The sequence below is a fragment of the Symsagittifera roscoffensis genome, chromosome 3, assembly GCF_963678635.1.
Source record: "Symsagittifera roscoffensis chromosome 3, txSymRosc1.1, whole genome shotgun sequence".
In the NCBI taxonomy this organism is placed as follows: Eukaryota; Metazoa; Xenacoelomorpha; order Acoela; family Convolutidae; genus Symsagittifera; species Symsagittifera roscoffensis.
In genome coordinates, this window is record NC_087064.1 from 40,553,112 (window position 1) to 40,567,377 (window position 14,266).

At 34.6% G+C, this 14,266-nt stretch overlaps 3 protein-coding genes across 3 annotated transcripts in view; all 3 read right to left on the reverse strand.

Moving 5' to 3' along the window:
* Positions 1-6,257, reverse strand: part of LOC134841709 (potassium voltage-gated channel subfamily H member 6-like) — a 633,879-nt gene extending 627,622 nt beyond the window's left edge. The window contains exon 1 of the mRNA XM_063857742.1: positions 6,248-6,257. The gene's annotated coding sequence lies outside the window, so the exon portion shown is untranslated. The remainder of the gene's footprint in view (positions 1-6,247) is intronic.
* The window catches only part of LOC134842828 (uncharacterized), a 554,076-nt gene that overhangs the window by 340,669 nt on the left and 199,141 nt on the right, over positions 1-14,266 (reverse strand). The gene's annotated exons all lie outside the window — the stretch shown is intronic.
* The window catches only part of LOC134842830 (LRP2-binding protein-like), a 47,548-nt gene continuing 37,377 nt past the window's right edge, over positions 4,096-14,266 (reverse strand). Inside the window, exon 7 of the mRNA XM_063859329.1 lies at positions 4,096-4,426. Within this exon, the coding sequence (XP_063715399.1) occupies positions 4,361-4,426 (66 nt within the window). The 3' untranslated portion in view covers positions 4,096-4,360. The remainder of the gene's footprint in view (positions 4,427-14,266) is intronic.

The following is a 14,266-nucleotide window of genomic DNA, read 5'->3' on the forward strand; positions in this document are numbered from 1 at the left end:
ACGAGATTGAGTTACTAGAGTCAACAATTGAGCACAAAGAACCCATAATTGTCGGATTTTTCATTCTGCAGTATGCTAAGCTGAGAGTGCTTGAACTTCACTACAATTTTTCGACAAAACTTGTGATGTTAATAAATTTGAGGAATTAGAAATGGACACGGACTCGCTTTATATAGCTCTTGCCGAAGAAAACCTGTATGATTGTAATCGTCCGGATAAAAAAGATGACTGAGAAAAATTGAGAAAAAATGATTGCAGAGATTCATTTAGAGCGGATTCCAAAAAACAATTTTTCCCTCGAACATGTTGTAGCGTTCACATGAAACACAATGAGTGAGAGCCTGGACTGTTTAAAGAAGAATTTATGTGTACGGAGATGCTATGTTTATGTAGCAAGACTTATGGTTGCTATGACAACAAATCAGACAAGATGAAATATAGCAGCAAAGGATCGAATAAAAAAGTTCTTGAGGATTCCGACTATGACTCTATGGAAAAATGCAGGAAGGTACTCGACGAAGCAATCAACTTGACTTCAACATATAGAAGATTTAGAACCATTATTCATTTGGTTGTTACATACGAGCAAACAAAGAAGGGATTGAATTACTTTTACCCGAAAAGACAACTTCAGGACGACGGAATGCACACAAAAGCTTTGAACTTGTAAATAACTGATAACCTAATAGCACTCAATTCGGTATTGGTTGACTAACTAAAAACTTGTGATAAAATGATTATACGAAGCAGTGATTTATATACTTCATCTTTTGAGTTTAATACTTTTGTTTTTAAAAAAAACATGATTTTTTTTCTCGAAGTTTCGTTAGGTTTCATTAAAGCTGTAGATAGTTTTTCATAGTTTCAAACATATAAAAACGTTAATCAAAACTTCCAAATTGTAGTATTTAGCTAAGAAACGCAAACATTGACACCATCGAGCTCAAAAAAAAGTCGGAAACAAAAAAAAATCTGAAACTTTTCATCTGAAACCTTACCATGTTAATACATTAGGAAACCTATTACCTATCTTAATACATTCTGAATCTATTCCCTATTTTAAAGCATAGCTTGCAGACCGGATGCTCTATTCCCCATCTTAATACATGGGGTCTTCAACATTCCCCTCACTCTCTCCTACTCTTCTACTACTCCCGGCCAAATTATGGCGACTCAAATTTAGTTTATCCGAACTCTTGCGACCAAAGTTTGTCATTTTCAGACTTTCGCGACCGATGAACACAGGCGCGACTTTCGCGACCCAGGCGGATACAATTGTTATCGCATTAAAATGCGCATTATTAAAAAAAATGTACGGAAAAGTTGGGGTTTAAATTGTCCAATGAAGGCGTTAAACCATCATCCAGAAACACCGATTCGATAGAGAATTTACCGAATTCCAAAATTAAATCTGCGTTCATTCTTTAGATTATAAATCTCAAAAAAAAATTCTGTTTTTCGTTCATTCGTTTGTTTACTACTTGAAAAGTGTGCCAATTTCGTTAATCTTCCCAATTTCTATTAGGAAAATTGTCTTTAATCATTATAATGAGTATCAATTGGAGCCATTCGAAGTTTTGAACAAACAATTTTCAAATTTTACAGAAAATAATTATAACGATACCATGATGATAGATGCATTTTTGGGCAACGACTGACAAGTGGTCATCATTTTGGAAGAAGAGCCGTAGGCAACCACTGTTTGAGGTGATTTCGCTAAGCAAGAAAAGGAGAAATTACAGCCTGGTATCAGTACCGTCAATTCTCCTTCAGAGATTTTGCCCAATTGGAAGAAATTGCAAAACAAGCCGCCCGAGTAGCCGAAATATCCGAGGAGAAAATTACCACTAATTCCTCGATACACCCTTCTATGATAGTTGCAGGATGAGTTTTGCTCGAAGTAGACACATCAGCTCAAGACCAGCTGAGCAATACTTCTTCCATTATCGATAGCGAAACAATAACGGAACAGAGATTTCTGTAACAATTCCTATTTAGCACAAATTATCGTTCCAAAACTCACAAGCTCTCTTTTTGTTATCATCGGTGTGACATGCAAGTTTATGTTGCGGCCGTTTTTGGATATCTACCCATCAAAATACTAGCTAAGTGTGAACATATAATAGCTTGTTCAACACTGAGACCATTTCATCGATTTCATATTTTCAATTCTTCATCAACATCCTCTAAATATTCCCGGTAGATATTTGTATGGACTGGGTGTAGACTCTAGGTTTGTGCACCAAACTTATACACTGTTATTATTTTGTTTTCATCTCTTGTAAGTTCCATGGTGTTTAACCCTGGGTCGAGGTCCCAAACTCATGTCCAGACTTTAGCGACAAAAACCTGATCTCTTCAGAATTTCGCAACCATGTCGATGCGTCGCGAATTTCGCGACCGAAGCGAAAGTTGCCCGACCAAAGAATGGCGACTCAGTTTTAGTTTATCCAGACTCTTGCGAACAAGATTTGCCATTATCAGACATTCGCGACTAAAAAACTCAAGCGCGATTTTCGCGACACAGGCGGATAAGGCGCGACCCTGCAGCCCAAGAAAAGGCGTGAGCGTCGCGACCAAGTTCAGCCATTTTCAGACTTTTCAGACCAAAACGGACACGGCGCGAGTCCCCAGACCAACATGGAGACGGCGCGACTAAGAAAAAGTTTTTCGAGGCTTTCGCGACTCAGGCGGATACGGCGCTATTCAGGAAACGGCGCGACTCAAAAAGCAACGGCGCAACCGACCTGGCCGGCGCGACCAAAAATTTCAATTTCAAGCCTACGCGACCGAGGTGGAGACGGCGCTCTTTTTCAGACCGAAGCGGAGACGGCGCGAATTTCCAGACCAAAATGGAGACGGCGGGACTTTTCAGACCAAGGCGGAGACGGCGCGACTTTTCAGACCGAGGCGGAGACGGCGTGACCAAGAATATGTTCCTCGCGACCGTGGATACGGTGCGACTTTCTAGACCAGGGTGGAGACGGCATGACTTTCCAGACCAAGGCAGAGACGGCGCGACCTTAAGACCGAGGTGGAGTCGGCGCAACCGGGAAATAGTTTTTTGGCACCGTGGTGGATGTGTCGCGACTTCAGCGATCAGAGTGGAGACGGACCGGACCAAGGCGGATACGGCGCAATTTTCCAGACCAAGGTGGAGGCGGCGCGTTTTTCCAGACCAAGACGGAGACTGTGCGACCAAGAATTGATTCCTCACAACCGAGGTGGAGACGGCGCGACTTTCCATACCAAGGCAGATGCAGCAAAACAATTAACTGTCAAAATAGCGTTCATTTTTCTCTTGTCCAATGCTTTATTTCATAATTATTTTTTGTATCGTTTCAAATGATCGAGATTAGCTTGCATGTTCTCTGAAGATTTTTAGGAAAAAAGACATTTCAATGCTGAAATCTCAAAAAATCGCCAGCTTTCATCGTTTTTCAAGGAAATTTTGTTTATTCCTAATTCAAGAAAAATCAGAATCAAAATTCTTTCAAATGAATTCAAAATTATTTAAAACTTTTTTAGTTTTGAAGTCATTTTTTTCAATTTTTTATTCTTCAATTTCTCAACAACCACGAGTTGTAAAAAAATTTTTTGCGACCAAAAGTTCGCGAACAAAACTTTGTGTCCAGACTTTCGCGACCCTTGACCAGAATTTTGCGACCAAATTTTGAGATGTCCACCCTTTCGCGGCCCACGGCGCGACTCAAGTCCAGACGTTCCAGACTCAAATTCTCGGTGCGACTATGCAAACTGAAAAAAAACTAAGTTAACTCTCGTTCTAAATCCGGATGCGGCGCGACCCTCAAAGTCTGGATATGAGTCTGGGACCTCGCCCCGGCAAGTAACTTGGTTTCTAGCTTCTCTTACCCCTGGAGTACACAGAGAAAAGAAAATGAGTGTTATATCGGCTACCTTTCAATGTGTCAGATATAAATTTTCCTGCTTCGGAAAATCATGTGAACTATGTTATTAGTTAGTTTAGTTTGTTCTTCAATTCTTGATTGGATACATGTCATGTTTGTGTCTATTCGAAGTCGAATGAATGTGTCCATTCGATGTCCATTGGATAGTTCTATTTGAAGTCCAGTTAAAGAGAAAATAAACAGTTTTAATTTAATTCTCTTTTTATTCTTTTATCACTAGTTAATCAGTTTAGTATTATACCAGTGGAATTCGAACATTTTTTAAACTAGTGCCGAATTAGCAACAGAGTAAATTTAGTTTTCTTATTCAACAAAAAAAAATTAATAAACGTAATTTTGAAGGCATTTTACGATTTGATTAGAATATATTTTCATCTACATTCAAAAATAGAAACGAAAATTTTGTATAAAAACTGTGGGGCGTTTGTTGCTCAGAGGAGTCCATGCTGCACTTCTTTCTGCAGCTGAGCAGCCAGTTGAGGGTCATACCAGACAGCCTAAACATGTCAAAAGTGAACGTGGACCACAGCTCCGGCAAAGCTCTTTCTAAGGTTTTTCAGTTTTGGTTTGATTCGAGGTAGAAACTGTTTTTTCTTGGAAAAATAATTTGATCCATTATACTATTGTTCCATAAGCATAAATGAAAGTTTCATAATTTTTGACTTTTTCTCGATGTAGGAAAAAATTATAGCACAGCGTGGGCTATTAATGCGAAAATTTTTATAACTCAAGTAAATCTCGAGGTATTAGAAGGCTTAATGGTATCAATAACCCGGTGTGACCTCCATACACCGAAAATGCTTATCATACAATTCCATACATCAAGTGTGTGGAAAAATGCTTGTCATACAATTTTCATACAGTTTATAAAAATGGTTGAAAATTGGTATAAACTTATTTCTGTTGCTGTTTGATTCTAATAAAACAGTCTGGTGATAAAAAAACTGAGATTTTCGTTTTTTGAAAAAAATGCTCATCATACAATTCCCATATACGGAAATTGTATGACTGGCATTTTTTTGATGGCGACTGGCGTTTTGAAGTAATTTTGAAAATTTGGCCCAAAATTTTTTTTTTTTTTCAACAGCAAATCGGATTTCGTACGCAAACAAACATTTTTCGAAAAAAAATTTTTGCATGCAAAATTTAATATTTTGTGTGCATAACGTAGTCCTGGATACGATAAAATTGGCTTTTATTTTCTTTTCACATAAATTGTTTTTTCAAAAACGCAGAAAACTCCTATTTCCTTTAAATGGGGTGTTAATGTATGCCTTAATCAATGTCTGATAATTTGAAAAATCAAAAATTTGAAATAATCATCATTAAAAAATTTTGCCAAAAAATAAAAGTTTGTTACTTTTGTTACATTAATTGTGAAAGACAGCCAAATGCAGGTCGTTTTCTAAGCATTGTAAAAGCAAGACGTCCAACCTTTGGTGTTTTGAGTAACCAAGGTCTTTGTCACTTGTGTTCGGTTGCAAACACAACCGAAAATTTTTCAGAGGCTAAATTCAGAAAGAAAAAATCAAACTTTTTGGTTTATGGGAAAACACTTATCATACAATTTTCATATATGGAAAAATGTTTATCATAGAGTTTTCATACAGTTTTTTGTACGTATGGAATTGTATGAAATTGTATGACAAGAAGTTTCTCATATATGAAAATTGTATGATAAGAAGTTTTGGTCAACCCGGGAATGTATATTGAAGTCCTAATGGCCGAATCGGATTTCCGAAAAAAATTTCTGAGTCGAGAGACGCGGGTCTGACATGGCGAAATGAACGAGATGGTGAACTACTTATATAATTCTAGTTAAATTCCTATGATACTATCTTCGAACCTTTTTTTTTCTTTAACAATTGCTTCTATTTGATTACTGTCATCGAAATACTCTGCTACTCGCAGAGCAACTGGCTAATTTGGCATAAAGTACAAGTGCAAGATCAACTAGATTTTTCGGCATTTCCACTATAAATTTGACCACGCTGACCCACTCTAAAAATTGTGGTACATTGAATTATGAAGTTTTTTTGAAATGTGGGTTTCTTTTATGAAGAAACTTAATTAATGAGAGTGATGGAATCAGTTTAAAAAAAGTATTTTATATCCAACCATTACAAGCTAGAAATCACTGTAAGCTATTTAGAACTATAACCAATTATGATCCATTACAAAACTTGTGATAGTTTGTAAAGCTTGAACTATTTATAGTTTCAGCCAGATAAAAAAATTATTTAACTTAGAAAGCAGTTGCTCTTCTTTTCTTCTAACCTCGCAAGAATACCAAAATATACTAAACCTACTGAGACTAGATTTAATAAGAATAAGGTTAGGATTGGTATTAGACTAAGAAGTTGCACGAATCTATCCGGCCGAAAATTAGATGACGTGACGAAAAGACGATGTACCCCATCCGAAAATAATCTACACTCTTATAAATTTTCACGTGTTTTCACTTTAAAAATTGCGTGTTGGTAATCGACAAAACAAAATGAGAAGGCCGCCCGGTTCTAAACATATCTGGTGCGACCAAACGAGATTCGAGCAGACCTATACTAACTCAGGTTTTGAAAAAACAAAGATGTGACAAAACGAAAAAAAAACCAAGACAAACAAAAATTAAACTTAAGTTATTTCCACGTCCTAAAAACTATAGTGAAGCCGAGCAATTACTAAAGACAAAGTCGGGTCAGAAAAATGACGAAAGCCAAATAACTGCATCGCAAAGCGAGAAAAAGCAGACGACGACGATCAAACAAATCATTAAATTTCAAAATTTTGTTTAAGCTGTCTTAAATAGAGCCAAACAACTGACTTAATCAGCCGTATTGTCTTGATAATACCTTTATTTAAAATAGAACTTAAATAAACTGTCGACAAACAAAACTACATCTACCTCAAAACTCTAAATCTGCACTACTTTTTTTATATGTGTTTTGTTTTGAATTATAATTTAAAAAATGAATAAATTAAATAATAAATAACTTTAATGGTAAATTCATCCAAAAATTGATGATTTTTTGCTTCTCATGTATCATTTCTGTTGTTGCTCTCCTTCATCTACGACAATAAATTTTTTTAAACAATTAACCTAATTAGAAACAAGATCATAAAACCTTTCTTGAAGCTTTAACCATTTTTAACCATTCAATTATTCTTGAAATTTTTGATCAAGGCTTATTCTTGTTTATAAATTTCAAATCAAGATTTTTTTGATCAGATCATCAAGGCTTCCCTTGGATCTGTATTTTGTCAATTTCAAGTCTTTAATTCTAAAATTTTTGCTCTTGAAACAACTTTAATTGAAATTTCTATCATCAAGGCTTTCCTTGGATCAAAACTTCGAGCTGATCTCCTTATTTGAAGTGTCAAACCTCGATTCACTATCCTATTTTTATAAACTATCCAGGACTAACTGGAAATTTTCTTCCGACTCAAACCATTGAAATTGGGCTAAAAAATGAAGAACTTCGGTTTCTCATCCCTCACTTGAATCTCACCTCTTAAAACTGACCCAGGCCTAGAAATAACTTTAAATTTAATAGGTACTATAATTTTATCGAAGAATCTATTTGTGTTCCCCTCTTGGGTTGATTTAACATTCCCCAACCGTTAATCTTAAATATTTTTTCGAGAGCATTATCAAATTATCTTTTTGAACTGATATCTTCCCTCCCCAACCTGTCTTGCCACGAAAATACGACCCAAGGATTAGGATGACCTCAAAAAAAGAGTAAGAACTTACAGTATAGGAAATCAAAATTAATAACTGGATTGTGAATCAATCATTCTAATAATAGCGTCAAGAGAAACTGGGAAACAAACCAACCATAGTTTTACAAATTTGTTGAATACAAGATACTATATACGACCTTGCTATGACACCACACAAACAGAACAAAACATATATCAAATCAAAAAGTACATCATAAACCTCGGTACAAAAACATGTTTTAATAAACCAATTTTTCAGAAACCGAAACGCAATTTCCGAACTCGACGCAACAACTAAACAACACCTCAAAAAATAACGATATCTACCAAAAGATAAATATAAACTAGTCAGCGATCAAAAATATTTTTCTAAATTCAAAGCTACAACAGCTATAATATGTAAATTTGACAGAATAAAATTTTTTAATTCTCGGATCAAAACATTCAACAGTCTATTCACAGATCAAAAACCTATAATTTTTCTGAAAAATGTTGCAAAAACAAAATATTCAATTTCAAATCAGCTCAAATTTTACAATTGAACTGAATATCTAGAAGAGAGGAAAAATCACAACAACACCAGCCATCTAAAGATAGAAATCAACCGAGAAATGATTATAAATATTTTTTTCCAAAATTGAAAATTTTTTTAAAAAATTTCGATTTTCAAGAGCCAAGCTGAAAACAAAACACACTCAAAAGTATAAAATTACTTGGCAAATACCCTCTATACACCTCTTAAACATCTTTTTAAGATATATATCTGATTCTTTTTCAATGATTTCAAATTCCAAAACCAAATTTTAATTTCTCAGAAATGAATTTGAAACAGTTAGCCAATCGCAGCTCTCCAAGTTTTCACATATTCAATTCTCCACCACAAATCAAATGAACGATTAGTTCAAAACTTGAACTAAAACTGTAAATCTACTTTCAGAACCTTCAGGTCAAAAACAACCACAACCTCCAATTTGACGCAACTCGAATAAACATTATATGAAATTTACAATCCCCTGCTATCACTGAACATGAAAATAAACATTATTGTATGAGCTCAGACCAAAAAAAAAGACAAGGTCTAAAGCTAAAAAATCACCTGATCTCCTAGCTTAATATTATGCTCCCACAAAAAGACTCCCGATCATCCTATAATTAAAAAGAAAGAACTAGCAACTTAAAACTCGACTCATTAGACTGGTCTTACCAAAGTTTCCCTATATCTAACCCACTTGTCAAAAGTCAAGAACTGTTGTTCCCAAAAAATCATGAATTGCCTTTTCACTAGCAATAGTTTCAAAAATCACATTTATCGAAGGATATTACCAAAAACATATATCTTCTTGAATTCCTCTGACAAAAATACAAAAAAAAACCATCTCAGAATTGCTGATCATTATCAAAAAACAGATTCCTCAACGGTTGACCCACTCCAAAATTCAAACCGAAAATCCCGCACAACCAATAATTCAATAACGCAGTCAACTGAATCTGAAACATCTACCCAGATATCATACATCGAAAACCCATATACCTTCAAGGAAAGACAAGTATTTTTGCATTCCCCAACCGTCAAACTCAAACATTTCTTCGAGAGCACTAACGAATTATCTTTTTGAATTGATATTTTCCCTCGCAAACCCGTCTTGCCACAAAAATACGACCTAAGGATTAGGATGATCTCAAAAAAGAGTAAGAACTTACAGTATAGGAAATCAAAATTAATAACTGGATTGTGAATCAATCATTCTAATAATAGCGTCAAGAGATGAACTGGGAAACAAACAAAACATAGTTTTACAAAATTGTTGAATACAAGATACTATATACGACCTTGCTATGACACCACTCAAACAGAACAAAACATTTATCAGATCAAAAAAAAACATCACAAACCTCGGTACAAAAACATGTTTTAATAAACCAATTTTTCAGAAACCGAAACGCAATTTCCGAACTCGACGCAACAACTAAACAACACCTCAAAAAACAACAATATCTACCAAAAGATAAATATAAACTAGTCAGCGATCAAAAATATGTTTCGAAATTCGAAGCTACAACAGCTATAATATGTAAATTTGACAGAATACAATTTTTTAACTCTCGGATCAAAACATTCAACAGTTCTTTTCACAGATCAAAAACCTATAATTTTTCTGAAAAATGTTGCTAAAACAAAACGTTCAATTTCAAATCAGCTCAAATTTTACAATTGAACTGAATATCTGGAAGAGAGGAAAAATCACAACAACACCAGCCATCTAGAGATAGAAATCAACCGAGAAATGATTATAAAATTTTTTTTCCAAAATCAAAAATTTTTTAAAAAAAATTCGATTTTCAAGAGCCAAGCTGAAAACAAAACACACTCAAAAGTATACAATTACTTGGCAAATACCCTCTATACCCCTCTTAAACATCTTTTTAAGATATATGTCTGATTCTTTTTCAATGAATTCAAATTCCAAAACCAAACTTTAATTTCTCGGAAATGAATTTGAAACAGTTAGCCAATCGCAGCTCTCCAAGTTTTCACATATTCAATTCTCCACCACAAATCAAATGAACGATTAGTTCAAAACTTGAACTAAAACTGTAAGTCCACTTTCAGAACCTTCAGGTCATAAACAACCACAACCTCTAATTTGACGCAACTCAAATAAACATTATATGAAATTTACAATCCCCTGCTATCACTGAACATGAAAATTAACATTATTGTATGAGCTCAGACCAAAAAAAAGACAAGGTCTAAAGCTGAAAAATCACCTGATCTCCTAGCTTAATATTATGCTCCCACAAAAAGACTCCCGATCATCCTATAATTAAAAAGAAAGAACTAGCAACTTAAAACTCGACTCATTAGACTGGTCTTACCAAAGTTTCCCTATATCTAACCCACTTGTCAAAAGTCAAGAATTGTTGTTCCCAAAAAATCATGAATTGCCTTTTCACTAGCAATAGTTTCAAAAATCACATTTATCGAAGGATATTACCAAAAACATATATCTTCTTGAATTCCTCTGACAAAAATACAAAAGAAAACCATCTCAGAATTGCTAATCATTATCAAAAAACAAAATCCTCAACGGTTGACCCACTCCAAAATTCAAACCGGAAACCCCGCACTACCAGTAGTTCAATAACGCAGTCAACTGAATCTGAAACATCTACCCAGATTTCATACATGGAAAACCCATATACCTTCAATGAAAGACAAGTATTTTTGCATTCCCCAACCGTCAATCTCAAACATCTCTTCAAGAGCACTAACAAATTATCTTTTTGAATTGATATTTTTCCTCGCAAAACCGTCTTGCCACGAAAATACGACCCAAGGATTAGGATGATCCCAAAAAAGAGTAAGAACTTACAGTATAAGAAATCAAAATTAATAACTGGATTGTGAATCAATCATTCTAATAATAGCGTCAAGAGATAAACTGGGAAACAAACAAACCATAATTTTACAAATTTGTTGAATACAAGATACTATATACGACCTTGCTATGACACCACACAAACAGAACAAAACATATATCAGATCAAAAAAAAAACATCAAAAACCTCGGTACAAAAACATGTTTTGATAAAACCAATTTTTCAGAAACCGAAACGCAATTTCAGAACTCGACGCAACAACTAAACAACATCTATCCCTACATCAAAACATTCAAATGTTCTATTCACACATTAAAAACCTATAATTTTTCTGAAAAATTTTGCAAAAACAAAATGTTCAATTTCAAATCAATTCATGTTTTACATCCACTTCAGATCTAAAAACTGTAAGCTTCCTTATAAGTTCAAATTTCGCTATGCAAAAAACTGAATATCTGGAAGAGCGGAAAAATCTCAACAACGCCAGTCATCTAGACATAGAAATCAACCGAAAAAAGATTTTAAAAATTTTATTCCACAATCAAAAATTTTTTAAAAAATTCCATTTTTCAAGAGCCAAGCTAAAAAAAACACATTCAAAAGTATACAATTACTTGGCAAATACCCTCTACACGCCTCTTTAACATATTTATAAGATATATATCTGATTCTTTTTCAATGAATTTAAATTCCAAAACCAAGCAATGATTACTCAGAAATAATTTTGAACCAGTTAGTGAATCGCAGCTCTCCAAGTTTTCACATATTCAATTCTCCACCACAAATCAACTGAACAATTAGTTTAAAACTTGAACTAAAACTGTAAATCCACTTTCAGAACCTTCAGGTCAAAAACAACCTCAACCTCATTTTTGACACAACTCAAGTAAACATTATATCAAAATTACAATCCCCTACTATAACTGGACATGAAAATGAACAGTATTGTACAAACTCAGGCCAACAAAATCCCCAAAAGACAACAAGGTCTAAAGCTAAAATATCACTAGTTCTCCTAGCCTAATGTTGGGCTCCCACAAGACGACTCCTGATCATCCTATAAATAAAAAGTAAGAACTAGCAAGTTAAAACTTGACTCATCAGACTGGTCTTCACCAAAGTGTCCCTACATCTAAACCAATTGTCAAAAGTCAAGAATTGTTGTGAGTTCCCAAAAAATCTTGAATTGCCTTTTCACTAGCAATAGTTTAAAAATCACAATTATCGACTATCAAAAACATATAACTTCCTGAATTCTTCTGACAGAATACAAAAAGAAACCATCTCAGAATTGCTGATCATTATCAAAAAACAGATTCCTCAACGGTTGACCCACTCCAACATTCAAACCGGAAACCCCGCACAACCAGTAATTAAATAACGCAGTCAACTGAATCTGAAACATCTACCCAGAGTTCATACGACGAAACCCCCACATACCTTCAAAGAAAGACAAGTACCTTTATCAGAACCACTAACTCGAGCACATCATAACGCTACACTGCGTGAAACACAAAAGAAAACAACAAACAACCTCTACCCGCCACTATCACAAGGCTTAAGCAGATTTCGACATCATAGTCAAAATCAAAATAATTCAAAAACAAATAATTCGACCACGACGTAGTAGAAGTTTTGCAACACTACGAATGCAATTTAACATACCCGCAACGTCGGCACCTTCTACTTCATCCACTCTCCCAAAAACTATCGAAAGAACACCCTACACCTACAAGTCAAATTTCACCACAACATATACAAAATCTGCTATCTGACTAGCTAGGTTCAACTACAACCTCAGTACAAATTCGAGAAAAACCATTTAACCCACCAACCCTTTCACAGAGACTTCCGTAGTGGATGAAATATGTCTTTCCCCATGTTAAACCAAGCCTAGCTAACGATCCAAACGAGCTAACTTCTAGTACAATTTCAACAAGCGCACCAGAAACACTTTCCCACTTTTCCTTTTATCAACCCCATAAACTGTTTGACCTCCAAATACCTCTCCCATGAATTTACAACAGCATCTCAATAAAAAATATCAAGAATTACAAAACCCAAATAAACCCCTACGATTAGATTGGAACACCTACGTATCAGCTCTTGCTTTGTTCGGACAACATTTTGATAGCACTCAACTTCAAAGTTGGGCACTTATTCGATTACAATAAAGACAAGACATCCTCAAAGATAAACAAGACCAAAATTTTGAAATATTATCTCAGAAAAACCTAGTCCTAAAGTTTAAAAAACAATCAAGTTAAAAAACATTACAAATCTCCCACTACCACTGTGTCAACCAGACATAACAGTACAAGTTTTGCTCTCCCCATTTATTTGGACAGAAATAATCTATAAATACAACATATACGCTAAAAACATTTGGCTGTACATCTTTTGACAACCCATTTTCGAGACTATCATACACATTTTTTTAAATATTGACGTCATTTAATAACTTTGGTATCCTCGCTCGAACCGAACCCACAGTTCACAATTATTCATCTTTCCCGACTCAACACATCAACATCAACTTGAACAAAGCCAAGGCCATATACAACTCGACGAAAAACTCCCAAATCATGGTGCACACGGACAGTTATTTTTTGATTCCCACGACAAAATTTGGATACCTCTTTTTGTTATAAAAGACCCATCAAAGCCAGCACGAAAAACACTGGTTACAAGGAAATAGTATTTTTTGATTGGAAAAAAATCAACTCGAACAAATTCAACTCAAACGAGTTTTAGAAGACGACATTATATTATATCAAGGCACCCGCTTACCTTGTAAAATTGATCAAGGATAATGTGACCCAACAACTCGTACCCAGGAAACTATTAATTGGTTCCCTGAAAATGCATGTACCAACTTCCAAGTTGCTAAAACTCAACCAAGAATGATTAAACTTTTTGAAAAAAAACTTCACGGAACCAAAACAATTCAACGAACTACACCAGCATTAACAAAAAAGCCACAGATATATATAGAATTATTGAAGGAACTGAAAATAAACTAACACGATTTCAAATCTAGCCAGAAACAAATTTTGCATGTTAATTTTAGAAACGACTAATTAAAACACAATACTCCAAAGTTCTTGTTGAATAGGAAAAAAGATCCAAACAACCTATAGACCTGTTAAATTACAAAGAAACAAGGGATAAATAAGCGGAAAATTTCTGCCATAAAACAAAGAAAGTACACGTTTACAAGAACTATCACTAACGAA